Source organism: Mus musculus, chromosome 15 (assembly GCF_000001635.26).
Source record: "Mus musculus strain C57BL/6J chromosome 15, GRCm38.p6 C57BL/6J".
NCBI lineage: Eukaryota > Metazoa > Chordata > Mammalia > Rodentia > Muridae > Mus > Mus musculus.
Genome location: NC_000081.6, coordinates 77937316 through 77958668, shown reverse-complemented (window position 1 = coordinate 77958668; position 21353 = coordinate 77937316). Strand labels below are relative to the sequence as shown.

General features: G+C 50.1%; 1 protein-coding gene across 6 annotated transcripts; it reads left to right on the top strand.

Moving 5' to 3' along the window:
- The first annotated feature begins 165 nt into the window (after positions 1–165).
- Positions 166–18147, top strand: Foxred2 (FAD-dependent oxidoreductase domain containing 2). 6 transcript variants are annotated; one of them, XR_003951391.1, is made up of 9 exons: positions 167–2102; positions 2580–3080; positions 5135–5386; positions 6108–6374; positions 6533–6699; positions 10150–10315; positions 11410–11651; positions 12793–13090; positions 13491–18147. XR_003951391.1 is itself a non-coding variant. In XM_017316602.2 (9 exons), exons 2-9 carry the CDS (start codon positions 2581–2583, stop codon positions 13620–13622), a joined length of 1833 nt encoding a protein of 610 aa, XP_017172091.1. In that variant the 5' UTR covers positions 167–2102; position 2580; the 3' UTR covers positions 13623–18147. The 6 variants fall into 6 exon arrangements, 5 of the variants coding, with proteins under 5 accessions (XP_006521008.1, XP_017172091.1, XP_006521006.1 ...); XM_017316602.2 differs by having other exon boundaries at positions 12920–13090; positions 13555–18147; XM_006520943.4 differs by having other exon boundaries at positions 12920–13090; positions 13491–13577.
- Positions 18148–21353: the final 3206 nt, after the last annotated feature.

Genomic DNA, 21353 nt, shown 5'->3' with positions numbered 1-21353 from the left:
ATCCCAGCACTTGGGAGGCAGAGGCAGGTGGATTTCTGAGTTCGAGGCCACTGGTCTACAGAGTGAGTTCCAGGACAGCCAAGGCTACACAGAAACCCTGTCTCAAAAAACCAAAACCAAAAAAAAAAAAAAAAAAAAGTAGCAATGAAAATAAGTTCATGGTTGGGGGTCACACAATATGAAGTGTCCCAGCCTGAGGAAGGATGAACTGTGCTGTCTGTCCCTAGCGACCTAGGTGTGCCTTTGAAACTCTCTCCAAGGACAGGGTGTGGTTGGGAGGTGGCCCTTGAGGAAGACATCTTCAGAGTGTCTGTTGGGTAGCTTACAAGGGCTGGAGAACATCTCAAGCCAGTCTGCACAAAGCAACGTGTCACGTAAGAACATGTGTTTAAAGGCTGTGGACTGAGTGCTCTGCTGAACACTTCAGTAATTGGCCTGCCTGCCTGGGCATTCTCACCTGCCCCTTCAGAACTGGGGTGTGAGTGGGAGCAGAGCTATGGAGAAAAGGAAACAGGATGGGGATTGCCTTACTAAAGAGGCAGGTTTCAGCAACATAATTGAACTAACTTAAAGAGGCCAGCAAAGGATGCTGAGCAGAAACCTTGGCGTTTCTGAGAATCTCAGACTTGGAGCAGCCCTGACTGAGATTTTAATGTAGAGTGCAAACAACATAAAATAGTGTGACAAATGTCTTGGGCTTCAGGAGTGGCCCAGAATCCAGATCCCTTGGTCCAATCCACCTACAAGAAGCTCCTGTAGCCCTGCGCTGTGGGCTGTAGATCAATGGCTGGGAATCCTGCACCTTAGCCAGGCGTGGGGCTCCTGATCATTCCATTTCCATCACCAAAGGCAGACCAACTTTCTAGTTCCTTTTGGTGCCTGCCCATCCTCTCCACAGTATCTATGAAATGCTCGGCTTTATTTTCGGTGAGATACCTTGTCTACCCAGGATAGCTCCAAACTAAACCTGTGGGCTGAGGTCTCCACAATGACAATAAACTAAAGTTTATGTCTGCCCCCAGGGCGGATTTCTTTAGTGCAGGCTCTAAAGAAAACACCAGCATTCCGGGTGTGCTTTCTTTCACCAGGAAAATCATAAACGTAAATTTCTAAGGGCAAATGAGGGAAGCTGCAAGTGGGCGGGGTTCCGATTAGGCTTCCAGGAGCAAGGCTCCTTTTTAATGGGAAGCAGCTACAGTCACGCAAAGCTGGTAAAGTCCTTCCCAGATGTTTTTCCTAAGAACCCTCAGCTTCTGCATCGCCTTGTGAAGGTCGCTATCCTTTCCTCCAAAAGGCACACAGTATTCTAATTAGCCAGGTGAGTAACTTGGTCTAGGGAGCTAGCCTGAATATTCAAATCCTCCTTCCTACACAGAATTGCAGTTTGAGCCTCTGGGTTGGGGAGTTTGAAGCAGGATTTCACACAGTCCTCTTGTCTCAGTCTCACGATTGCTGGACATACAAGAGTGAGCCACTATGCTGTCTCAAAACCCACTTAGCTTTATCTTTGTTTTATGCAAACCTTGTCACTTTGTATTGACGAGTCAGTTACAAAGTGCTGGGAATCGCTTCCCTTGGCCACCCTTCGTACAACTGAACGATCAAGACTCTAAGACAATAATTGGTTCATCTGTCTTGGCCTCTCCTCAGTCCCACAAAATTGACTGGCCAATTAGGTTCAGTCTTCTACAGTAATAAAGGGATATAAATGGCAAGGTTTTCTCCAAAAATCTCTCATCTTCTGGCACAAGGATTAGTACAAATCAAAAGGAAGGGCCAGGCGTCCCATCATGGACCTGCTGTTCCCCAAGGCACCTCTACCCTCAGAAACAGCGCTCACAGCACGTGTGCGCCACTCGCGCCCCGGCCGCCCCACCAGTCCCGGCGTGCTGCGCGTGGCACACGTGACCCGCCCCCTGCTATTGGCCCGGAGTGGGGAGGGGCGTGGCCGCTGTGGCGCGAGTCAGCCGTAGCTTCCCTCCACTGCAGCCTGTCGTGGGAGCATCGCTGGGCTACCGGTGGCGGCAGCGTGCGGGTCGGAAGCTCAGCCTGGGGACCGCGCACGCGCCAGAAGCAGTGCGGGATAGCGGAGACCGCGGCAGGTGTGCTGGGGCATCCTCACGTGATCCGGGGGGCTGGGGCGGGGCCTTAGAAGCCACACCTCCTTCAGGGTCCCGTACCCCCACCCCCAGGGTGAAAGGTGGGTAGACCAACCAGAACCTCTGAAGGGTCCACCTGGGAAGACCTCCTCCCAAAATGCAGGGCACATCCAAAATGAGTGGAAATTGGGGAAACTGCCTCTCCTTTGGGGTGGAAATTACCATGACAATAAGGGAGTCTGACACCCTAGGAAAGTGGACTATGGAGATGAGCTGGGGATTCAGAATTCCTGTGGGCCCTTGATCCTACCTGAAAGAGATGGAGACGGGATAGATGAGCCCCTAGGTCCCGGGGTTCAGTACTAGCCCCGCTCCAGATCCCTGGGAGGCTCAAGCGCCTGGTTTCTCGTTCCTCGGGAAAGCCGGCTGTCACCAGCTGCCAGCCACGAGGTGCGAGGCCTCTCCTCTACTGTGCTGCAGGATGGGTCCCTCGGGGCTGCTGGTGGCCCTAGCCTTGCACCTGGCAGTGTGTTCCCGTCCGCACCGGGACTACTGCGTCCTGGGCGCCGGTCCTGCGGGCCTGCAGATGGCCGCCTTCCTGCATCGAGCCGGCAGGGACTACGAGGTATTCGAACGCGAGTCCGCACCTGGCAGCTTCTTCACTCGCTACCCGCGCCACCGCAAGCTCATCAGCATCAACAAGCGGCACACGGGCAAGGCCAACGCCGAGTTCAACCTCCGCCACGACTGGAACTCGCTGCTCAGCGACGACCCACACCTGCTCTTCAGACACTACTCGCAGGCTTACTTCCCCGACGCCAGCGACATGGTGCGCTACCTGGGTGACTTCGCGCGGCGCCTGGGGCTCCATGTGTTATACAACACAAACATCACCCATGTGACCCTGGACAAGGATCCACAAGCCTGGAACGGCCATTACTTCATTCTGACGGACCAGAAGGGCCAGGTTTACCAGTGCAGGTAAGGAGCCTCAGGACACAGCCGAATTGGCCTCGAGATTGGAGAGAATGAGAAAGGGGCTACTTCTTGCTCCCAATGGGGTTCAGTGCCAAGCAAAACTTTTTTAAGGTGCGTCCTTACAAAGCTGTGGCTGAGTATGTTTGGGGAAATCTAGCAATTTATCGTACAGGATTTGCCAGGCTCTATTGCCTTCGCCATGGTCCTGTGGTGTTGAATACTGCCTGTGAGCTTAGCTTATAGCCAGCAACCCATGCAGGCAGGTCCAGCCTTTTGACACTACTACACTACATATTCTTTCTTTCACTACTACTCTTTCTTTCTCTCTCTCTCTCTCTCTCTCCCTCCCTCCCTCCCTCCCTCCCTCCCTCCCTCCCTCTTTCTTTCTTTCTTTCTTTCTTTCTTTCTTTCTTTCTTTCTTCCTTTTTCCAAGACAGGGTTTCTCTGTGTAGCCCTGGCTGTCCTGGAACTCATTCTGTAGACCAGGCTGTCCTCGAATTCAGAAATCCACCTGCCTCTGCCTCCCAAGTGCTGGGATTAAAGACATGTGCCACCACTGCCCGGCACCTTTTTATATTTTCATTCACAGGCTTCAAGTTCTAAAACCATGCAACCAAGTTGTGAAACACACATATACACAAATCTCATATTTTAAGTAAGTTTGCAAGTTATACTGGGCCATAATCATAGCTATCCTGGATCCCATGTGGCCCAGAGGCCACGGGTTGGACACATCTGATAGTTTTCTAAAATAAGTGTCCCTAAAACCCATGCTGAGACAAGCAGAGTGAAGTGTCCGGGCAACGTTAGACACTAGCCAGTAGGATTTCAGAACAAAACCAGATCGAAAGGCCAAACAAGCATGGCTTCCAGATACAGATGTCACCTTGCTTTGGTTTAGGAGACATTATGTGGGCACCTCAAACTTGTCCAGTCGTCACAAGAAACCTAGAGAACATGCTCCCTAACACTCATTTAGCAGGCACAGATCTGAGGCTCTGCTCTGAAGACCTTGATCAACAAGCTGTGGCTTACCACTAATGGGGGTGGGGCTACATTGGGCTGGGGTTTTGCTAGTACCTAAGCCTGTGTCCTGTCTGCTACTCCATGTTCCCTTCCTGGCTGTCAGCTTCACTCCTGGCTGCAGACAAGTGTGTAACTATTGTTTGTCTGTTCCTGCAGCTCAGGAAAAAAAAAAAGGGGGGGGGGTGTCTTGACTGAGACTCTTGGATTTTAGGTAGCTTCACTGGAGTAGAAAGGAGTGAGGCGCAGAGAAGAAAGGGGTCAGAAAACAAAGGAGTGTTTGCTGTATGCATCCCTTGTGGCCAAACCGTTCTGCAGCCTACAAAATCCACCCCATTATAATCCCCGCCAGTATAGAGAGCAGAGCTGGGCATGGTGGCACCCATGCCTGTAACCCCAGCATTAGGGAAACTGAGACAAGAGGATTACCAGATCCAAGGCTAGCCCAGGCTATATATCAAGTTCACGTCGCAACAGGACTTTGGAAGCAGGCCCTTCTGTGCTCAGATTGTGGCTTTCCTGCTTTAAGGAGTTCTGATGCCCGGACTCTCAGTGCCCCATGCCTCCTCCTCCCCCATAAAACGGGGCAGGGGATACCAGCTGGGGAGTGGGAAGGTAGAGGAGTAGATAAGATCTAGATGAATGTACCAGCAAAGTGTGGGTAGGAGATGTGTGTGCCTGGCTTGCCAGTCAAGAGAGAAGCCTGAATGCCAGAGTGGAGTGCATACCCCCTGGGGAAAACGGAGCTCATGGCTGTGTTAGAGATTAAAGGAGACAGGTTTGCTTTATCATAGGATCAGTGAGCAAACTTAATCCCTGGGTATGGTACCCCTCCAATAAAGCATGAAGGTCTGTGGCTAGCTTGGAGAGAGGCACACTGGCGTGGGTCAGTAACTGGAAGAGTGAACGGGTAAACATCTGAGTGGACATGTCTTTGAGGAGCCTGGAATCGGGATGAGGTAAGGAGATCCACACTGAGTGGTTGGTTATACAACTGAAGAACTGAGTCGTCTTTCTGTGTCTCCCACCTGCAGCGTCCTGCTTGTAGCCACTGGTCTGGCAGTCCCCAAACTGGTTGACTTCCCCGGCTCTGAGTATGTGGAGGGGTACGAGTCTGTGTCCGTGGATCCTGAAGACTTTGTGGGCCAGAATGTGTTGATCCTGGGCCATGGGAACTCAGCCTTCGAGACGGCAGAAAACATCTTGGGTGTCACTAACTTTGTCCACATGCTGAGCCGTTCCCGGGTCCGGCTCTCCTGGGCCACCCACTATGTTGGAGATGTCAGGTAGGCTACATCCTTGCTTACATATTTTGTACCATACATCCTGTACTAAGCTGTTTCTTGATACTATAAGAAAATGCCTGCAGCTGAGTTCATGATTTCAGAGGCTAAGTCTCCAGTCTATTCCTCTCTCACCAGTACCCCGTAGCAGATGGTATCACAGCAGCAGGCACACATGTCAGACAGTAAGGATGGGAAGCCAGAACAAGGGGGAGGTCGGGCTCCCTTCTATAGCAAACCTCTACCTGAAACTTCCAGGGCTCCCAACAGAACTGTCTTAATCTCTTCTGAGGGCATGACCCAGTGATCTGCCACTAGGCTCCACCTCTTAAGGATCTACCACAGGGGCCTGGTGAGTGCTTGACTCCCTGGATTCAGTCCGCAGCTCCACACAAGTAAGGTGAGCTGATGCACACCCGTAGTCTCAGCTCAGCACTCAGGCGGTGGAGGCTGGAGGATCAGAGTCTAAGGTCGGCCTTGGCTACTTAGTGAATTTGAAGCCAGCTTGCACATCATAGGACCTTATCTTTACCAAAAGAAAAAGAAAGAAAGAAAGAAAAAAGCAACAGAAAGAAAAGAAGCTCACAAGCTCCTGGTGTTTGTCTGTGGGGATGAAGCTTCCCTTGGGTTAGAGAGCCTCAAATGTGGGCATTTCCCCAACCTCGGCTGCACCCGACAGCCCTCCTGACCCTCTGTCTTCTCTTGCCTGCTTGTGGGGCCCCAGAGCCATCAACAATGGCCTGCTGGACACCTACCAGCTGAAATCACTAGACGGGCTCCTGGAATCAGACCTGGAGTATCTGGCCCTCGTGAAGGACAGCAAGGGCAAGTTCCACGTCACCCTGAAATTCCTCCTGGAGAATAACAGCAGCCAGAGTGCCGACTCTATTCCCCTCCCCGAGGATGACAACGACAACTTTGCCATGCGGGTGGCCTACGACCGTGTCATCCGCTGCCTGGGATGGACGTTTGACTTCTCCATTTTCGACCAGTGAGTCTAAGTGGGGTGGATGTGGGGACCCCTCAGGAGCACCTTCAGGCCTCCCTGGGGATTATGGAAGGCTTCAGGAGAGCATCTCAGCGTGCAGGAGGGCACCAGGGGCCTTGTCCCCAGCAGCTCTTGTTCCTAACAACCCTTCTCACTGGCAGGTCCCTCAGACTCTCCTCGGGGACTGAGTTCAGCAAGAAATACCCACTGATCAAAGCCAGCTATGAATCCAAAGGAAGCCGGGGTCTCTTTATCCTAGGGACTGCCAGCCACTCAGTGGACTACCGGAAATCCGCTGGCGGCTTCATCCATGGATTCCGATACACAGGTAAGCCTGGCTAATGGACCACCACTGTCCCAGGGCTCCTGGCTTTCAAACGCATGAAAAGGATGTTTTCTTTTTTTTTGGGGGGGGGGGGGGTTTCAAGACAGGGTTTCTCTGTATAGCCCTGGCTATCCTGGAACTCACTTTGTAGACCAGGCTGGCCTCGAACTCAGAAATCCACCTGCCTCTGCCTCCTGAGTGCTGGGATTAAAGGCGTGTGCCACCACGCCCGGCGCAAGGATGTTTTCATGATCTGGAGATTCGCCTAGAAGCAGCATGATAGTAGATACCTCTGAGGGTGGCTGTCGCATGCTCAGTCCCATGCAATTAAGTTGAAGTGTGGTCAAGGGGATGGGTAGTCTAAGATGTGCCAGTCTCACGGGGCTAGATAAGGTAGTACCCTTCAATGTGTGTACCCACGAGGCAGCTCAGGTACCCGAGTGTAGGAACACCTCAGTGAAAGTTCTAATTGATTATATCAGCTCTTCCTGTGAGACTTTCAGTAGTAAAAATGGCACTGTCTTAATAATGATTGCCTGTAAAATACAAAATTAATTAATTAACTAATTAATTTGAGGACTGAGGACACAGCACAGTGGCAGAGCATTTAGTGTCCCGGAAGCCCTATGTTCAAGATGATGATGGGGGTGATGGGGGTGATGGCGATGATTTGATTGTTGCATGAGAACAATCCCCAACCAGAAACTGATACTTTGTAATGTTAAGGAAAAACAGAAACAGAAAGGGAGGAAGAGAAATAGATTGCTGCATGTTGAGTATCTTCTGGAAGCTGAGCACGGGCATCCCTAAAGAGTCACCAGCACCTTGTGGTGGCTAGAAAGCCTTTGCTTTTCTCTTTTTTATTATAATAATGTGTGTGTGCACATGTGTGTACATGCACACTCACACATGTGCACAGAACCGGTCCCACGGCAGGCATATGAAGGTCAGAAGACAGCTTGCAGGAGTCAGTCTCCTTCCACCATGAGTTCTAGAGTTCAAACTCAAGTTCTTCGGCTTGCATAGATAGCAAGCGCTTTGAGCCACTGAGCCACCTGGCCAGCATAGCCTTTGTCTTTTCCTGAGGAAACAGCTGAGGGCCAGAGAGCGTTGCTTGTGTTTGATTTGGTCTCTGGTTTTTAGAAGGCGGCCTCTCCTGCCCTTTTCTCCCCTCCATGGAGGAAGCGGTGGCCCAAAGCCGCTGAGTGAGCTGTTTGGCTCTTACCCGCATTTCGGAGAGGGTCAGATGCCACGGGCTTGGGATGGAGTTTGCTTGCAGGGCCTGCTTTGCACTCAGTGGGTGGGAGATCCAGTCTGTCCTTGTTCTCAGGCATCCAGGGGAAGCTTTTACTCGGGGGGCCTGAGTGTTGTTGGTCTGTGTATCCTCAACTCCAGTCCAGGGTCCACAGTACTGAGCCAGGGGGAGAAAGATGACCTACAAGAGGTAACAGTAGTAAAACATTTGGAGCAGGCTGTGGTAGCCCAAACTCCCAATCCTCCTGCCTCAGCCTCCCTGGTTCTGAGATTACAGATGTGCGCTACCACACGTGGTTTGTGCTTTGTTTTCTTCATGAAGGCAATAAGGCAGATGATGTGGAGCTCAGAGGAGGGGCCCCTGCACAGATCTTGATGCAAAGAATTATGTGCTTATTGTAGAAAAGTTGAAAAAGACAAAACCCGCACAAAATCTGTAATCACTTACTGGAGTCACACATGTGTCGATGTCTGGGGACAGCCTTTGGGAGTCAGTTTTCTCCTTCCACTATGTGGGGTCTGGGGATTAAACTCAGGAGTGATGGCAGGTCAAGTCTTCCTACCTGCCAAGCCATCTTGCCAGCCTGATGAGTTTCTCTGTAGCATGAGAAGTACGAGGTAATAGCAAACTTGGCATAGACTGGCAGACCCTCGTGCCCCCTGCATGGGGAGATCATGCCCTCGCTCCCAGGTTAGAGTGGGCACTGTGGGGATGACGCTGCTGGCTAATGCTTGAGAATACATCCCCGGCTCTCCTGCCTGGCAGGTGACATTAAATACTTAAGCTCATCTGAGCAACCCTGGAGACCAGCTGTCAGTCCCCTAGTGTGTATCTTTAGAAGCAAAAAAAGGTGTTACTGGGAGATCCTAGCAGGCTCACAGCTCCTCAGGTGGTGACACCTAGAGAAGTCCCTTTAGCCCATGGAGTGAGTGCCACATTGCCTGGCTACCACTACGTGGGCCACAACCAAACCCTAAGGGCCTTGAGTCCACATCCTCCTGTTTCCATTTAGTTTGATGGCTTTTGTCACCTCAGGCCCAGGGTTTACACCTCAATGCCCTTTCCAGCTGACAGGGAAAGCTACATAGTGAGTCCAAGGCCAGCCTGGGCAACTTAGACCCTTCTCAAAGTAAGAAAAGGGACAGAATGTAGCTTAGTGACAGAACACTTGTTTCACATGTACAAGACTCCAGGTTCCTTCCACGGTGCCAAAAGCAATGAGGAAATTTCGCCATTTTCTGAGTTTGATCTTTCGTGGTTTCTCTTGCACCCCCTGGAAAGGCCCCCGCCGCAGCATGCTGTCACCTCAGCTGTCACCTGCTCTGCAAAGGTCTTGCATTCTTGAGGTGCCAGGCTTGTTCTCCATCCCTGGCACCTCCCAGACCCCTCTGTTTCTGCCGCTGTTTCCTTTCTTATGAGCAGCTGGCTTGTGGCCCAGCCTCATTGCATTGGGTGTTTTATTAACTTTGGAAGAACAAGTAATTGTGCTGGCTGGCGCATTCCACTACAGGGAGAGCAGCCCCAGGTGGGAATTAAACCACCTGAGTACTGGCTTGGGCGCCAACAGCTGCCTTCTACCGGAGATCTCACAAGACAGTGACGGGTAGACTTGAGCTAAGAACAATAGAAGCAGCCAGAATGTCCATGAGGCCTTAGAGATGACCTCCAAGGAGGATGGAAAGCTCTGTATCAGGGTTGGATACAGTGTATCTCACCCAGTGTAAAGAAACTTCCATGTACAGATAGCCTCAAGCAAGGGTAAACCACTCACACCCAAATCCACCGCACCCATACTCTGCCTGATACCCAAGAGACAGAATGGAGCAGGGTCCCTGACTGCATGTGACTATGAAGAAGAAATATTTGCCATCTGGCCTTGTATACTCTATATATACGTTTTATATATAGTCTACATATACTCTGTATACACTCTATATATACCCTATATATACTCTATGTATATACTGTATATACTCTACGTATACTCTGTAAACACTTTACATATACTCTGTATACTCTGTGTATACTATATAGATATAGATATATATACTCTACGTATACTCTGTATATACTCTACGTCTGTATATACTCTACATAGACCTATACTTTTAGCTCTCACTGCCACTGTTCCCAGGCCTGGGCCTCTCTCCACTGGGCCAAGATAAAATCTTGGCCCTTCCTCCCTCTGGCCATTTCAGTGCGTGCTGTCCACCGGCTACTGGAACATCGGCACCATGGCATCCCCTGGCCATCCACAGAGTACCCCATCACACAGCTGACCAGCTCCATCATCCGGCGTGTAAATGAGGCTTCTGGGCTGTACCAGATGTTCAGTGTGCTGGCTGACATCATCCTGTTGAAGGAGTGAGTAGCCCTTCCCACTTCATCTCCCCCAACCCTGCTTTACCCAAACACCCTGCCCCTTGCTTCTGGTACTATTCTGTGTGCTAAGTGGTCCCGTTGTTTCCTGTGCAAAGGAGGCCTACAGAGGCTAATCTACTGTGGCAAGGAAGTCAGCGAGGTAAATACCACAAGGTCTTCGGGACAGCCCACATGTAAACCCCGGATTTTAGGCATCTTACTGTATGGTTTGGGGGGAGTTATTTAAGCTCTGCACTTCTTGCCTCGTCTACAAAATGAGCATAATTCCCTTGCAGCATTGAAGGGTGAAGATAAGAGTCCCCTCAGGCAAGGACCTGCTTGGCCCTTTTAGATCAAATGATTACTGGCACATCACAGGACAAACAGAGCCCAAGGATACAGTACAGGACGTGTCAGGAAAGAGCAAGGGAGGACTTTACAGAGGACAGGCAGGTGAGACACAGGAAGACGCCTAAGTCAGGACACCCCTTGATCCAAAGCCCCGGCTGCTCAACCCCTAGTTCAGGGATGTGAGGAGGCCAGGAGCTCAGCATACCTCCTTGCCTTGCCCTCAGCACCCCTTCCGTGAGTGCCAGAGCTGCCTAGATCAGGGGCTCGTGCCAGAACCCAGGGCTCACTCAGCATCCTAGTCCTGACACCCACAATGGCCCAGCGGCCTCCCAGCACAGTCACTCTGCCCTCGGTAGCCACCAGCCACCCTTTTAAAAGGATAGTCATACTGTTGTCCCTGCCCCCCACGCCCCTGGGGCCGACAGCTCCCCTTCTCCGTCCACTTACACGTACATTCACCCCATACCTCCTTTACTCAAATCCCATGACCTCCCTGACCTCATTACTCTCGTCTCTACCTACAGACACCAGCTTCTCCCCCACTTTCCCTCATCCTGGAACACCCTTGCCCCCAGCATGCTCTCAGGTTGAAGAGAGCTCTCTGGAACCTGCCCCAGATATTTCAGAAGGCACAGCTGCCACAGTGGTATTATAGGGTGGAAGGTTCCTGGTCAGTCCACAGCACTACCCCTGTGGTGAACCTGCACCCCTCCCTGGTCCTGAGTGCCTCCGGGTCCCACCCGCAGGAACGCCACAGCCTTTGAGTACCTGGAGGAGTTCCCTATGCAGATGCTGGCCCAGCTGGAGATGCTCACAGGGAGGACAGCACGGCATGGGCTCTTTGTCATCAACATGGAATATGGCAAAAACTTCTCTGGGCCTGAGAAGGATGTCTTCTATTATGACCGGTCTGTGGCACACATAGAAGATGCCTGGATGTCTAACTTCCTTCACCCTGTCATCTACTACTACAGACACCTCCCCACTGGTAAGCTGCCCTCCACCCTTCCTGCACTCAGCCTCTTCAGAGGGCTCTTCCTGGACCACCTCTGTCTATAGAGCAGTCACCACAAGGACATTCAGAACTTCTGCAGCTGACAGAGGGCACGCGGGGTACCCGAGTAAGCCACACATGGTCTCTGGGTACTATGTAGTGAAAGGAGTGCTGTCATGTTGTGGTGTCTCAAAGTGGGGGGAGGTACTGCAGGTGAGTTGTAAGAAGAATGGATGAGGGTGGGTAAGATGACTGAGTGGTTGGAGGCTCTTACCATGGAAGCCTGAAGACCTAGGTTTAATCCCTGGAACCCACGCAAAGGTAGAAGAAGAGAACCGACTGCTCAGATTTGTCCTCTGACCGCCACACAGGCTCTGTGACATGTGTGCCCACACAAACAACAGTAACAATAAACCAGACAAGGACAAGAACCCAGTACAGAACCGCCAGGCCAAATTCACACTTCTGCACTGACATCGCTTTGACCTTGGCCATTTTACTTAACCCTGCTGAGCCTTGCTTCCTGGTCTACAAAGTGGGATGTTGATGGTCAGTCCATGTAGGACTGCAGGAGGGGACACACGATTTGCCGGTGGCCCAAAGGCACAGCCGAGGTATCAAGCCTTTCAGTTCAGAGCTTAAAGGTCTCAGGTTGAAGAGGGTGCTCCAGACAGGTGCTTGTTACTCCAGGGCTAAGGAGGCTGGGGCAGGTTTGCCATGAGCTCAAGGCCAGCCTAGACTATCTAGTGAGCTCCTGTCTCAGAGCTGAGTGTACTGAGATATCCCTCTGTAATCTCAGCATAGGAGAAATAGAGGCAGAACAACCCCGGGCTACTTGAGACCTTGTCCCCAGAAAAGAAAGAGGTGACTCAGCTGGGAATTGTTCCCTAGGGCAGAGGCAGCTTCAGAAAGTGGGGAATGGGGAGTGCAGGTCTGTAGTCGGCAGCCTGAACACTGGCCAACTAGGATTGGTCACCTCCTAGAGTCTGGTTTCCAGGGATGGGCAGTGTTGGTCTAGTGGCCTATGGGGCAGGCGCTTAGAGGGCAGGGTGAGTCTAGATGAACACTATGTGCTAACTGGTCCATGTGAGCACTCAGAAACCACAGGCAGCAGCTCTGGTTCCTCTTCCTCCAGCTACATGAAGGTGGCTGGTGGCCAAGCTGACCACAGCCTGGCAGAACCACCACAGGAAGGCAATCATGAGAGAAGGGGGATGTGCCAGCATGAAGGGCCAGGCCCTGATGCCTCCCTTCTCCTACAGAGCAAGATATGCGGTTCCGTCCTGCACAGTGGCCCCTGCCTCGGCCTACAGCCATCCACCACATCGTGGAGGACTTCCTGACTGACTGGACAGCCCCAGTAGGACACATCCTCCCATTGAGGCGCTTCTTGGAAAACTGTCTGGACACAGATCTGCGTAGCTTTTATGCAGGTAACCAAGTTTCTGAGAGGGCAGTTGGTGGGATGTATATCTTAGTGTTAGAGTGCTAGCATGCATGGGTTTGAGGCCTAGCACAGGAAAAGGAAAGGGAAAAAGAAGGCAGGAGAAAAGTAATGAAGAGCTAGAGAAAACGAGGCAGATAAAACTAATGGAAATTATGCTTGTGAAATTGTGAAATAATTTAATGAAAATTAAGTGAGAGGCTTGATATAAGGAGTTAATGGATTAGACAGAGGTAAAGAGAGAATTGGTAAGTTGGAAGGCAGAAATGATGGCTAAATACAAAGAGGGACCTAGGACAAGAACTCAAATGATCTAGAAGAGAAAATGACAGAAATAAGCCAATATTTTTGTCCTTTGAAACCCCCCCCCCCGGATGTTTTGAGTCCAGTGCTTTTTCTATCATTGAGAGAACATGTCAAACAGCTGTCAAATGTCTGACACCATTCTCCAAGTCAAGCTAGAGACCGACTCCAGCCAGTCAAAGAGCATCCTGCTTTATCCTGAGTCTACTTTGAAATGATAGCTTGGGAGCTGACTTGCTACTATGTGACACGCCAGCCCTAATCAGCTAAGTACTGTCCTATCTTGGTTAACCCACAGAGCAGAGCCCGAGCTGATCACCTCTGCAGTTCCTATAGTCTGTGAGCAGCCAACCTTGATCATACAGACCCCTGAAATGCCTAGAAAAAAGAGCCCTCAGCTTCAAACTGCCTGCCCATTCCCCAAGGCTCCAAGAGTCCACAAAAGACCAGTGGCATATCCCCACCCAACCTTTGTTTGGTACCCTGGATGTGTTCCCATCCAGACCATGCAGGATGTGGGCCAAGACCCCCAGTGAATGCCTGAGTGCATATAGCCAAATCTCTACTTAGAGCCAGGGGCTTGGGGCCACTAACTTTGGGGAATCCCAAAATGAAATCTCAGTTAGATTTGGTGATTGCTGGCAGAACACTTTGATGTCAGAATATGAAAGTGTATCCATGTGTTAAGTGTTCCCGCACAGATTCAACGTCTGTTTGTTTTATGTGATATTTATCAGTGCCCCGAGGATTTCTTTTCCCCTCTCCTGGGTTCCCACATGCAAGATGCAGTTTACCACAGCACTTTGCAGCAGCTGCATACAAGGCAATTTCTTATTCTAAATAGAACTAGCACATTTTCACTTTATGGTTTCCCTTTAGCTTTCCCAAATCGTTGCATCTCTGTTCTTAAGCTCTGAAGCCATTACTAAACAAGATAAGATAAGATGTCCTAGTTTGCTTTCCATTGCTGTGATAAAACACCAAGACCAGCAGTGTGGGGAGAAAAGGTTTATTCCTCCCTCTTACACTTCCAGGTCACAGTTCATTGTGAATGAAAGGCAGGAACCTGGAGGCAGGAACTGAAGCAAGGGTAATGAAGGAGCACCCTTGCTGGCCTGTGCTCCCCATAGCTTGCTCAGACAGCTTTCTTATGCAACTGGCACCACCTGCCCAGGGATGCACCAACCACAGTGAGCTGGCCACTGCCACACTAATCCCCCACAGACTTGCCTACCAGAAATCAGATGAAGGCAACCCTGCAGTTAAGGTTTCCTCTTCAGCCAGCATGCCTTTAATCTCAGCAGCAGGAAGGCAGAGGAAGGTAGATCTTATGTTTGAGGCCAGCCTGGTCTACATTGTGGGTTCCAGGATAACCAAGGCTATGTAGAGAGACTCTGTCTTAAAAATAAAATAAAAGCCGGGCGTGGTGGCGCACGCCTTTAATCCCAGCACTTGGGAGGCAGAGAGAGGTGGATTTCTGAGTTCGAGGCCAGTCTGGTCTACAAAGTGAGTTCCAGAACAGCCAGGGCTATACAGAGAAACCCTGTCTTGAAAAAACAAAAAATAAAAATAAAATAAAATAAAATAAAATGGGGCCCTCTTCCCAGATGACCCTAGCCTGTGTCCAGCAGTCAGAAAGCTAATCAGCACGTAAGGGTTACCCAACTCAGGTATATTATACCACTGTGTTGGTCCTGTTGATAGTGATGGCTAAGTGCAGGGAGTATAGAGTCGTATATACAATATGAAAACCAAGATGACTGCTAGGTAGAAAGTATACTATGTGGTTACCTAGGTCCCCAGCATTGCCCCAGCTCCTCTCCGTGCTTGTCTCCCAAGCCTGGCCTGACACCTCCTTTTGTCTTCACATAGAGTCCTGTTTCCTGTTCACACTCACACGCCAGAGGCTGCCGCCCTTTTGCCAGCAGGGATACCTGAGAATGCAGGGGCTCTCAAGCACCAAGAGCCTTTGGCAGCATGGTGTGGAAAGCAGGCTCCTGCAGGACTACACGGCCATGGAGAACAGCAATAGGTGGCTTGGTGACCACTCCACAGCTCCAGAGCCTCTGACTCAATCCCTTGACAGCAACAAAGAGGAGCTCTGAGCATCCTCCCCCAGACTATGGTGCCTGGCACCTCTCCAGAAAACCGGGGAAGCCTCTTCTCCCACCAGGACCATCACAGAGATAACAGACAATGGGACTGCCCATAGAGTGCAGAAGGCTGGGTTACAGTCACAGAGTGGTGTCCCTTCCTGTGCTGGCCCCTGGTGCTAGATGCAAGGTCAAGAGGAGGGTACCTTCTGTCAGGTATGAGCTGCCTTCCACATCCAGCTTGTGTCCAACTTGGACCATCACTAAGTAAGCACCATGCTGGCCTTGTGTGCCTGCTTCTAGGACCAGCCAAACGCCTTTTCATTTTCCTTCTGGTTCACTCTGCAGATGGCCTTGGCCCTACCTGGGGAACATCTCAAAGCTGAAGGCCCCTCGTTTCCACAGTGGGCATATGAGAGTCAAGGTTTAGAGTCTTCAGCAGTGGGGCAGACAGTTGGGATCTCTGCTTCCCAGTACAGATATGGACCCCAACTCAGAAGCATCAGATATCTCCTAGTGTCCTTATCCAGGAGGCCTGCCCCTATGCCACCCTTCCTTTTCACACTGTGATGCCTTCCCTGGCAGTCAGGCTGGGTATCACAGGCCCAGAGGGCTTGTATGGGGGCAGAGACAGGAAAGTCCTGCAAGGTCATCTGTCCAACTGAGTTCTCGGGAGCAGGGCACCTCAGTGCTGCCCTGTCCCCAAGATCACACTCCCAGGCATTGGCAGCCTGTGTGTCCCTCTCCCACCCTGCTGCCTGGCACCCTGAGCCATGCCTTCCTGAGGCCTGCCTGGGCAGGTTTAAGGTGATGCTGTGCCTGCCGCCGTGGGCACAGAAATGTTGACGCTTGCCCAGCTCTGGGCTGCCCTGATGCTCCTCTCTTCCTTGCTTTCCCTCCCGAGTCCACGCTCAGCCAACAGATTAGCAAAGAAGCCATGGGGAAAGCATTGCCCGCAAGTACAGCATGGTGATCACGTCATGATTTCCCATAGCCCCAGAGTGCAGGTACTGTTCCTCACCAGCCTCCATCAGTCGTCATGGAGGTCGTCAGACGTCCAGGGACACAACCCAAAGCCCCTTCGTGGGATCATCCTCTCTCCATAGGAGAGTCGTGGCTGGGTCCAAGCTCTCTTAGCCATCTGACCTACCTGCAGCCATCTTCCTTTCTGGCCTACCAGATGCCAACAGGAGAATTCAACACCTTCATGTCACCAGGGGGAACTGTGTACCCCTGTACCTATTTGGGGTAGTTTGCACAGTGCCAAACCTTCTAACTAAGTCATCATCCAAACCCAGGATGTCAGTGTTGCCATATTCCACACAGATTGATTGGCAAGCCAAACTGGGACCCTGCCACCCCACCCTCTTCTCCAAAGCATTTTCAAATGAGTCTTTGATTTAGCACAACAAAATTGAAACCTGCTCCTTACATCTCGCCCTCCAGTCATCGAGGATGGCTGAGCCACTTGTTTGGTGCCTTAGCAAGTAGCTGGCTGACACCCTTGTGTAAGACATCTGCTGCTTCCTGTCATCTGCCAGATCGTTGATTCCATCAAAATATCAGGCAGCCTTATTTGTTTTTAACACAGAGTATTCTGTTCTTGCTCAGTTGACTAGAGATGTCTTCTGCTTCCCCCACCCCATAGGGATTCCGTGTCCTGGCCTGGTACTTATTATATAGCCCAGCCTGCACTTGGACTCACAGTCATTCTCCTGCCTCAGCCTCTCAAGTATTGGGATTACAAGCTTGAACCATAAAACTTTCTTTTTTTAGATTTATTTTTACTTATGTGTACTTGTTTGTGGGTTATGTGTACATGAGTGAAGGTGCCCAGAGACCAGAAGAGGGTGTCAGAGTCCCTTAAAGCTGGAGTTACAGGAGGTTGTAAGCCACCATGTGTGGGGCTGAGAGCTGAGCTCAAATCCTCTGGGAGAGCAGTAAGTGCTGAGCCAATTGCTCCGGAACCCCTTCCCCATAACTGTTTTGAAGAAAAGATTAGAAGTAAGGCAAGCTAGATGTGGCACACACCGGTGTCCTAGCATTAGGGTGGCCAGGGCAGGAGAACTGAGGTTTAAAGCTAGCCTGGGCTACATGGAGAGTCCCAGTATGGGCAACTTAAAAAGATCCTCTCTCAAAGAAACTTTAAAAGGACAAAAATAACTGGGCATGGTGGTATATGCCTTAAATCTTAGCATGCCCAAAGCATGGGGTGGAGAATCTCTTGTGAATTCAAGACCAGCCTGGTTGACTCAGTAAATTTCAGGCCAGCTAGAGTTATATGAGACCTTCTCTCAATCAATCAATCAATCAATCAATCTTCTCTCAATCAGTCAGTCAGTAAGCAGGAATAATTATGGTGAAGAAATGGTTGAAATAAGTGAGAGACACAAAAAGGAGTTATGTAACTTCTCATGATCATCCCTTGAGGGTGTAGGGAAGGGCTGAGGAGTTTTCCCCACAACACTGCATACGATGTGGCACCGGTGAGGGGGCAGCAGCTGCTTGAAGCTGTGATGATAGGAAACCACGGTGGCTCTGCTGGGACTGTGGGACAAGGTTCTTTATTCCTCTTTGGATCAAATTTGTGTTTATTTTTCGAATGTGATTATATGCTACTGAAATAAAAAATACATTTATTTTTAAACAATTTCTGCTCTGGCATTTTGGGATGGCTGGGAAAGAGTAGACATGGGAGTCTTGCAAGAGGCTGTGCTCTACTGTGCTGGTCCTTGTGGTGGCCAGAGTAGAGGCGCCCTAGAAGGAATCACTAAAAGGAAAGGAGCACCCTGCATTATGCATTGGGTGCAAGCGTGCCCAGAGACAGAGTAGGGAGAGACACTTGTAATCCTAGCACTTGGGAGGTAGGGGGTAGAGGCAGGGGGGTCAGAAGTTCAAGATCACGCTGGGATACAAAAGACATCTTTTTTTGTTTTTTGTTTTTGTTTTTGGAGACAGGGTTTCTCTGTGTAGCCCTGGCTGTCCTGGAACTCACTCTGTAGACCAGGCTGTCCTCAAACTCAGAAATCTGCCTGCCTCTGCCTCCCAAGTGCTGGGATTAAAGGCATGCGCCACCACGCCTGGCTAAAAGATATCTTTTTTTTTTTTTTAAGACTTACTTATTTATGTCCTTTATGCACATGAGTACTTCGTCTGCATGACATCTGTGCTCCAGAAAAGGGCATCAGACAGGTGTGAGCTGCCACATGGGTGCTGGCAGTTGAAGTTAGGACCTTTGGAAGAGCAGTGAGTACTCGTAACCACTAAACCATCATCTCTCCAGCTCCTATAAAAGATATCTTTAATCCCAGCCCTTGGAAGGCATAAGGAGGAGCAGGTGAGTTTCTGCAAGTTCAAGGCCAACCTGGTCTATGTAAGGAGTTCTACTCCAACAGCTACATAAGGAGATCCTGCCTTAAAAACAAAAACAATAAAATAGGATGTGAGTGGTTGGAAGGAAGGCTAAGGAAGTGGGTGACTGATGCACTCCTGTGTGGAGTCTGAATTCAGAGACAGCATAGCATAGCCATCCTTGGAAGCATCTTCTCTCAAATGATAGGAAATCAGAGATAAAATTCCTCATGTGGGAGAGACACCCCCACCCTACCCCCCGGGCTGGTCTCCAATGCCTTGGACAGCACCAAATTCCTTCTGTCTGATAAAAGTCCCTGAAGTCTACTTGGAAACCGACTGGCCAATAAGCAAATCTGTGGCCAGGGGATGTGGCTCAGGTGGTAGAATGCTTGCCTAAAACACACAAAGCCCTGGAATCATGGTGGTCCAGCATGGTGGCATACGTCTGTAATCCCAGGACCCTTAGGAGGCAGAACCAGGAGGATCCAAAAGTCAAGGCCAAGCTCTCAACTCTACACTGAACGTAGAAGCTAACCTAGAACACATTATATGATATCTCAAAAAAAAAAAAAAAAAAAAAAAAAAAGCCCATGTCAGCCAAGTATAATGTTACAGGTCTATAATCCCAATTGAAAGGACCAACCTCAGCTATATGTGAGTTTGAAGCCACCCTGAACTGCATGAGACCTACCTCAAACTGCAACAGGGCCCCAGACCTTAGCACAACTGACCTCATTATGGAAGAGCCATTCAGGCTGTAAAACTCAGAAGTCGATAGTAGCATCAGCCAGATGAAGACAAAAACCTAATCGACCAAAGTCCATAGTTATAGGAAAGTCTCTAAATGTACTAGCCTTGCTTTTTAGCTTTGGTAGTTCTGACTTTAGCTAACTGTTCTTGTTAACTCAAGTGTGTCAGCCCAGAACATGGTTTTGGTGCTTAAAAGGTCATCCTGAGAAAGGCTCGGTGCTACATTGGGATCCTGAACACCCATTGTAGTCGGTGGCCAGCTAATAAAGACTTTCCATTGGCTTACACCCATGTCTGAGCAGACTTCTCTGGGGAATACCCCACAACGAAACCACACACACAAGAAACCATGTGGCACAGAACTGAGACCTTCCTACAACCACAGGTGACCTTAAACGTGGACCCTGCCCTAAGCAAACCATGGAACTGTAACATCTGTGTTAGTAGTTAGCTCTGAGTCACCAACAGTAAATGGTGTCACACTAAAGGAATAGAGCACTGCCCCTTGGTGCCATTTCATCAAGAGTGAGATTAGTCTCGGCTTCATGCTCCCTGTGTTTCCCACCCTGTCTCTGTGGTATGAGTCTGGATTTGAGCCTGCTTGAAGGCTACCTTGTGAATCTAGCCCTGTGTCTGTCTCTGCCGTGTACATGTGTCTTTAAGGAAGGGCTTTGCTCTCTCTCTCTTTTTGTTTTTTTGGTTGTTTTTTGTTTTTTTTTTTGTTTGTTTGTTTGGTTGGTTTTTTTTGTTTGGTTGGTTTTTTTGTTTTTTTGTTTTTTTTTTTTTTTTTTTGGTTTTTCGAGATAGGATTTCTCTGTATAGCCCTGGCTGTCCTGGAACTCACTTTGTAGACCAGGCTGGCCTCGAACTCAGAAATCCGCCTACCTCTGCCTCCCAAGTACTGGGATTAAAGGGGTGCGCCACCACGCCCGGCTTTGCTCTCTCTTTTATTGAACAGTGCAGAACACTGTTTAATGCAGGAAGAAATGGGGCACGTTTCAAAAATCTACAACAAAGTTTTACAAGGGATTAAGTCATTGGCTCCAACTGACCCAGAAAACAAACACTTCTACAAACAGCAGTGTTCTCCAAGCGATCGCTCTATATTGCAGTCAACGTTTATGGATATTTTTATAAGACTGCTTTCTTCCTCTATTCACTGTTTCCAGCCAGTGATTAACACACTTGCACCACTCTCGTATCAGGGGCATGGGAGAGTACTTAAGATCACAGCTGTGCGTCCCTTTAGGTCAGAAAGGTTGGTTACATGGAAAAATCCAAGGCAGTTAGTTATGTTGTGAACCTTGTTCTCTTAAAGGCAGGTTAAACAAGCAGGCTGAGTACACAGTGGGACGCCACTCAAGTGAGGGACTGCAAGGTGTGAGGTTCCAGTCCCTAGAATGTGAGGAGGTGTTTTTAACATGATGCAGGGCCATAGCCACTGCTCTGCCAGGACAGTGCCTGAAGAGAGGCACCCAGGCAAGCAGGCGAGCTGCTACATGATTCCTGACTGCAGAAACCTGCGGACAGGCGGTTAAAGATGGGAAGTTGTTGCATAGTATCTGAGGACTAATACCCACTCCACGCGGATTCCGCTCCCACCACAGCCACATGCAGTAGAGATGACTGTCCTCACTCTACAGAGAGCGACCAAGGCTAAGAGCAGCCACACAGGAAGACCATGGCAGGGCCCTGGGAAAATGTCCTCTAGACGGAGGCAATCCACTCAAGAATGGCAACTGTCTTTGGAGA

Excerpts from the sequence above, each read along its gene's own strand:
- Foxred2 (NM_001017983.2), top strand. The coding sequence starts at position 2,581 with ATGGGTCCCTCGGGGCTGCTGGTGGCCCTAGCCTTGCACCTGGCAGTG. Across the intron at positions 5,387-6,107 it reads CACTATGTTGGAGATGTCAG|AGCCATCAACAATGGCCTGC; the intron begins GTAGGCTACATC and ends GTGGGGCCCCAG. Across the intron at positions 6,375-6,532 it reads GACTTCTCCATTTTCGACCA|GTCCCTCAGACTCTCCTCGG; the intron begins GTGAGTCTAAGT and ends TCTCACTGGCAG.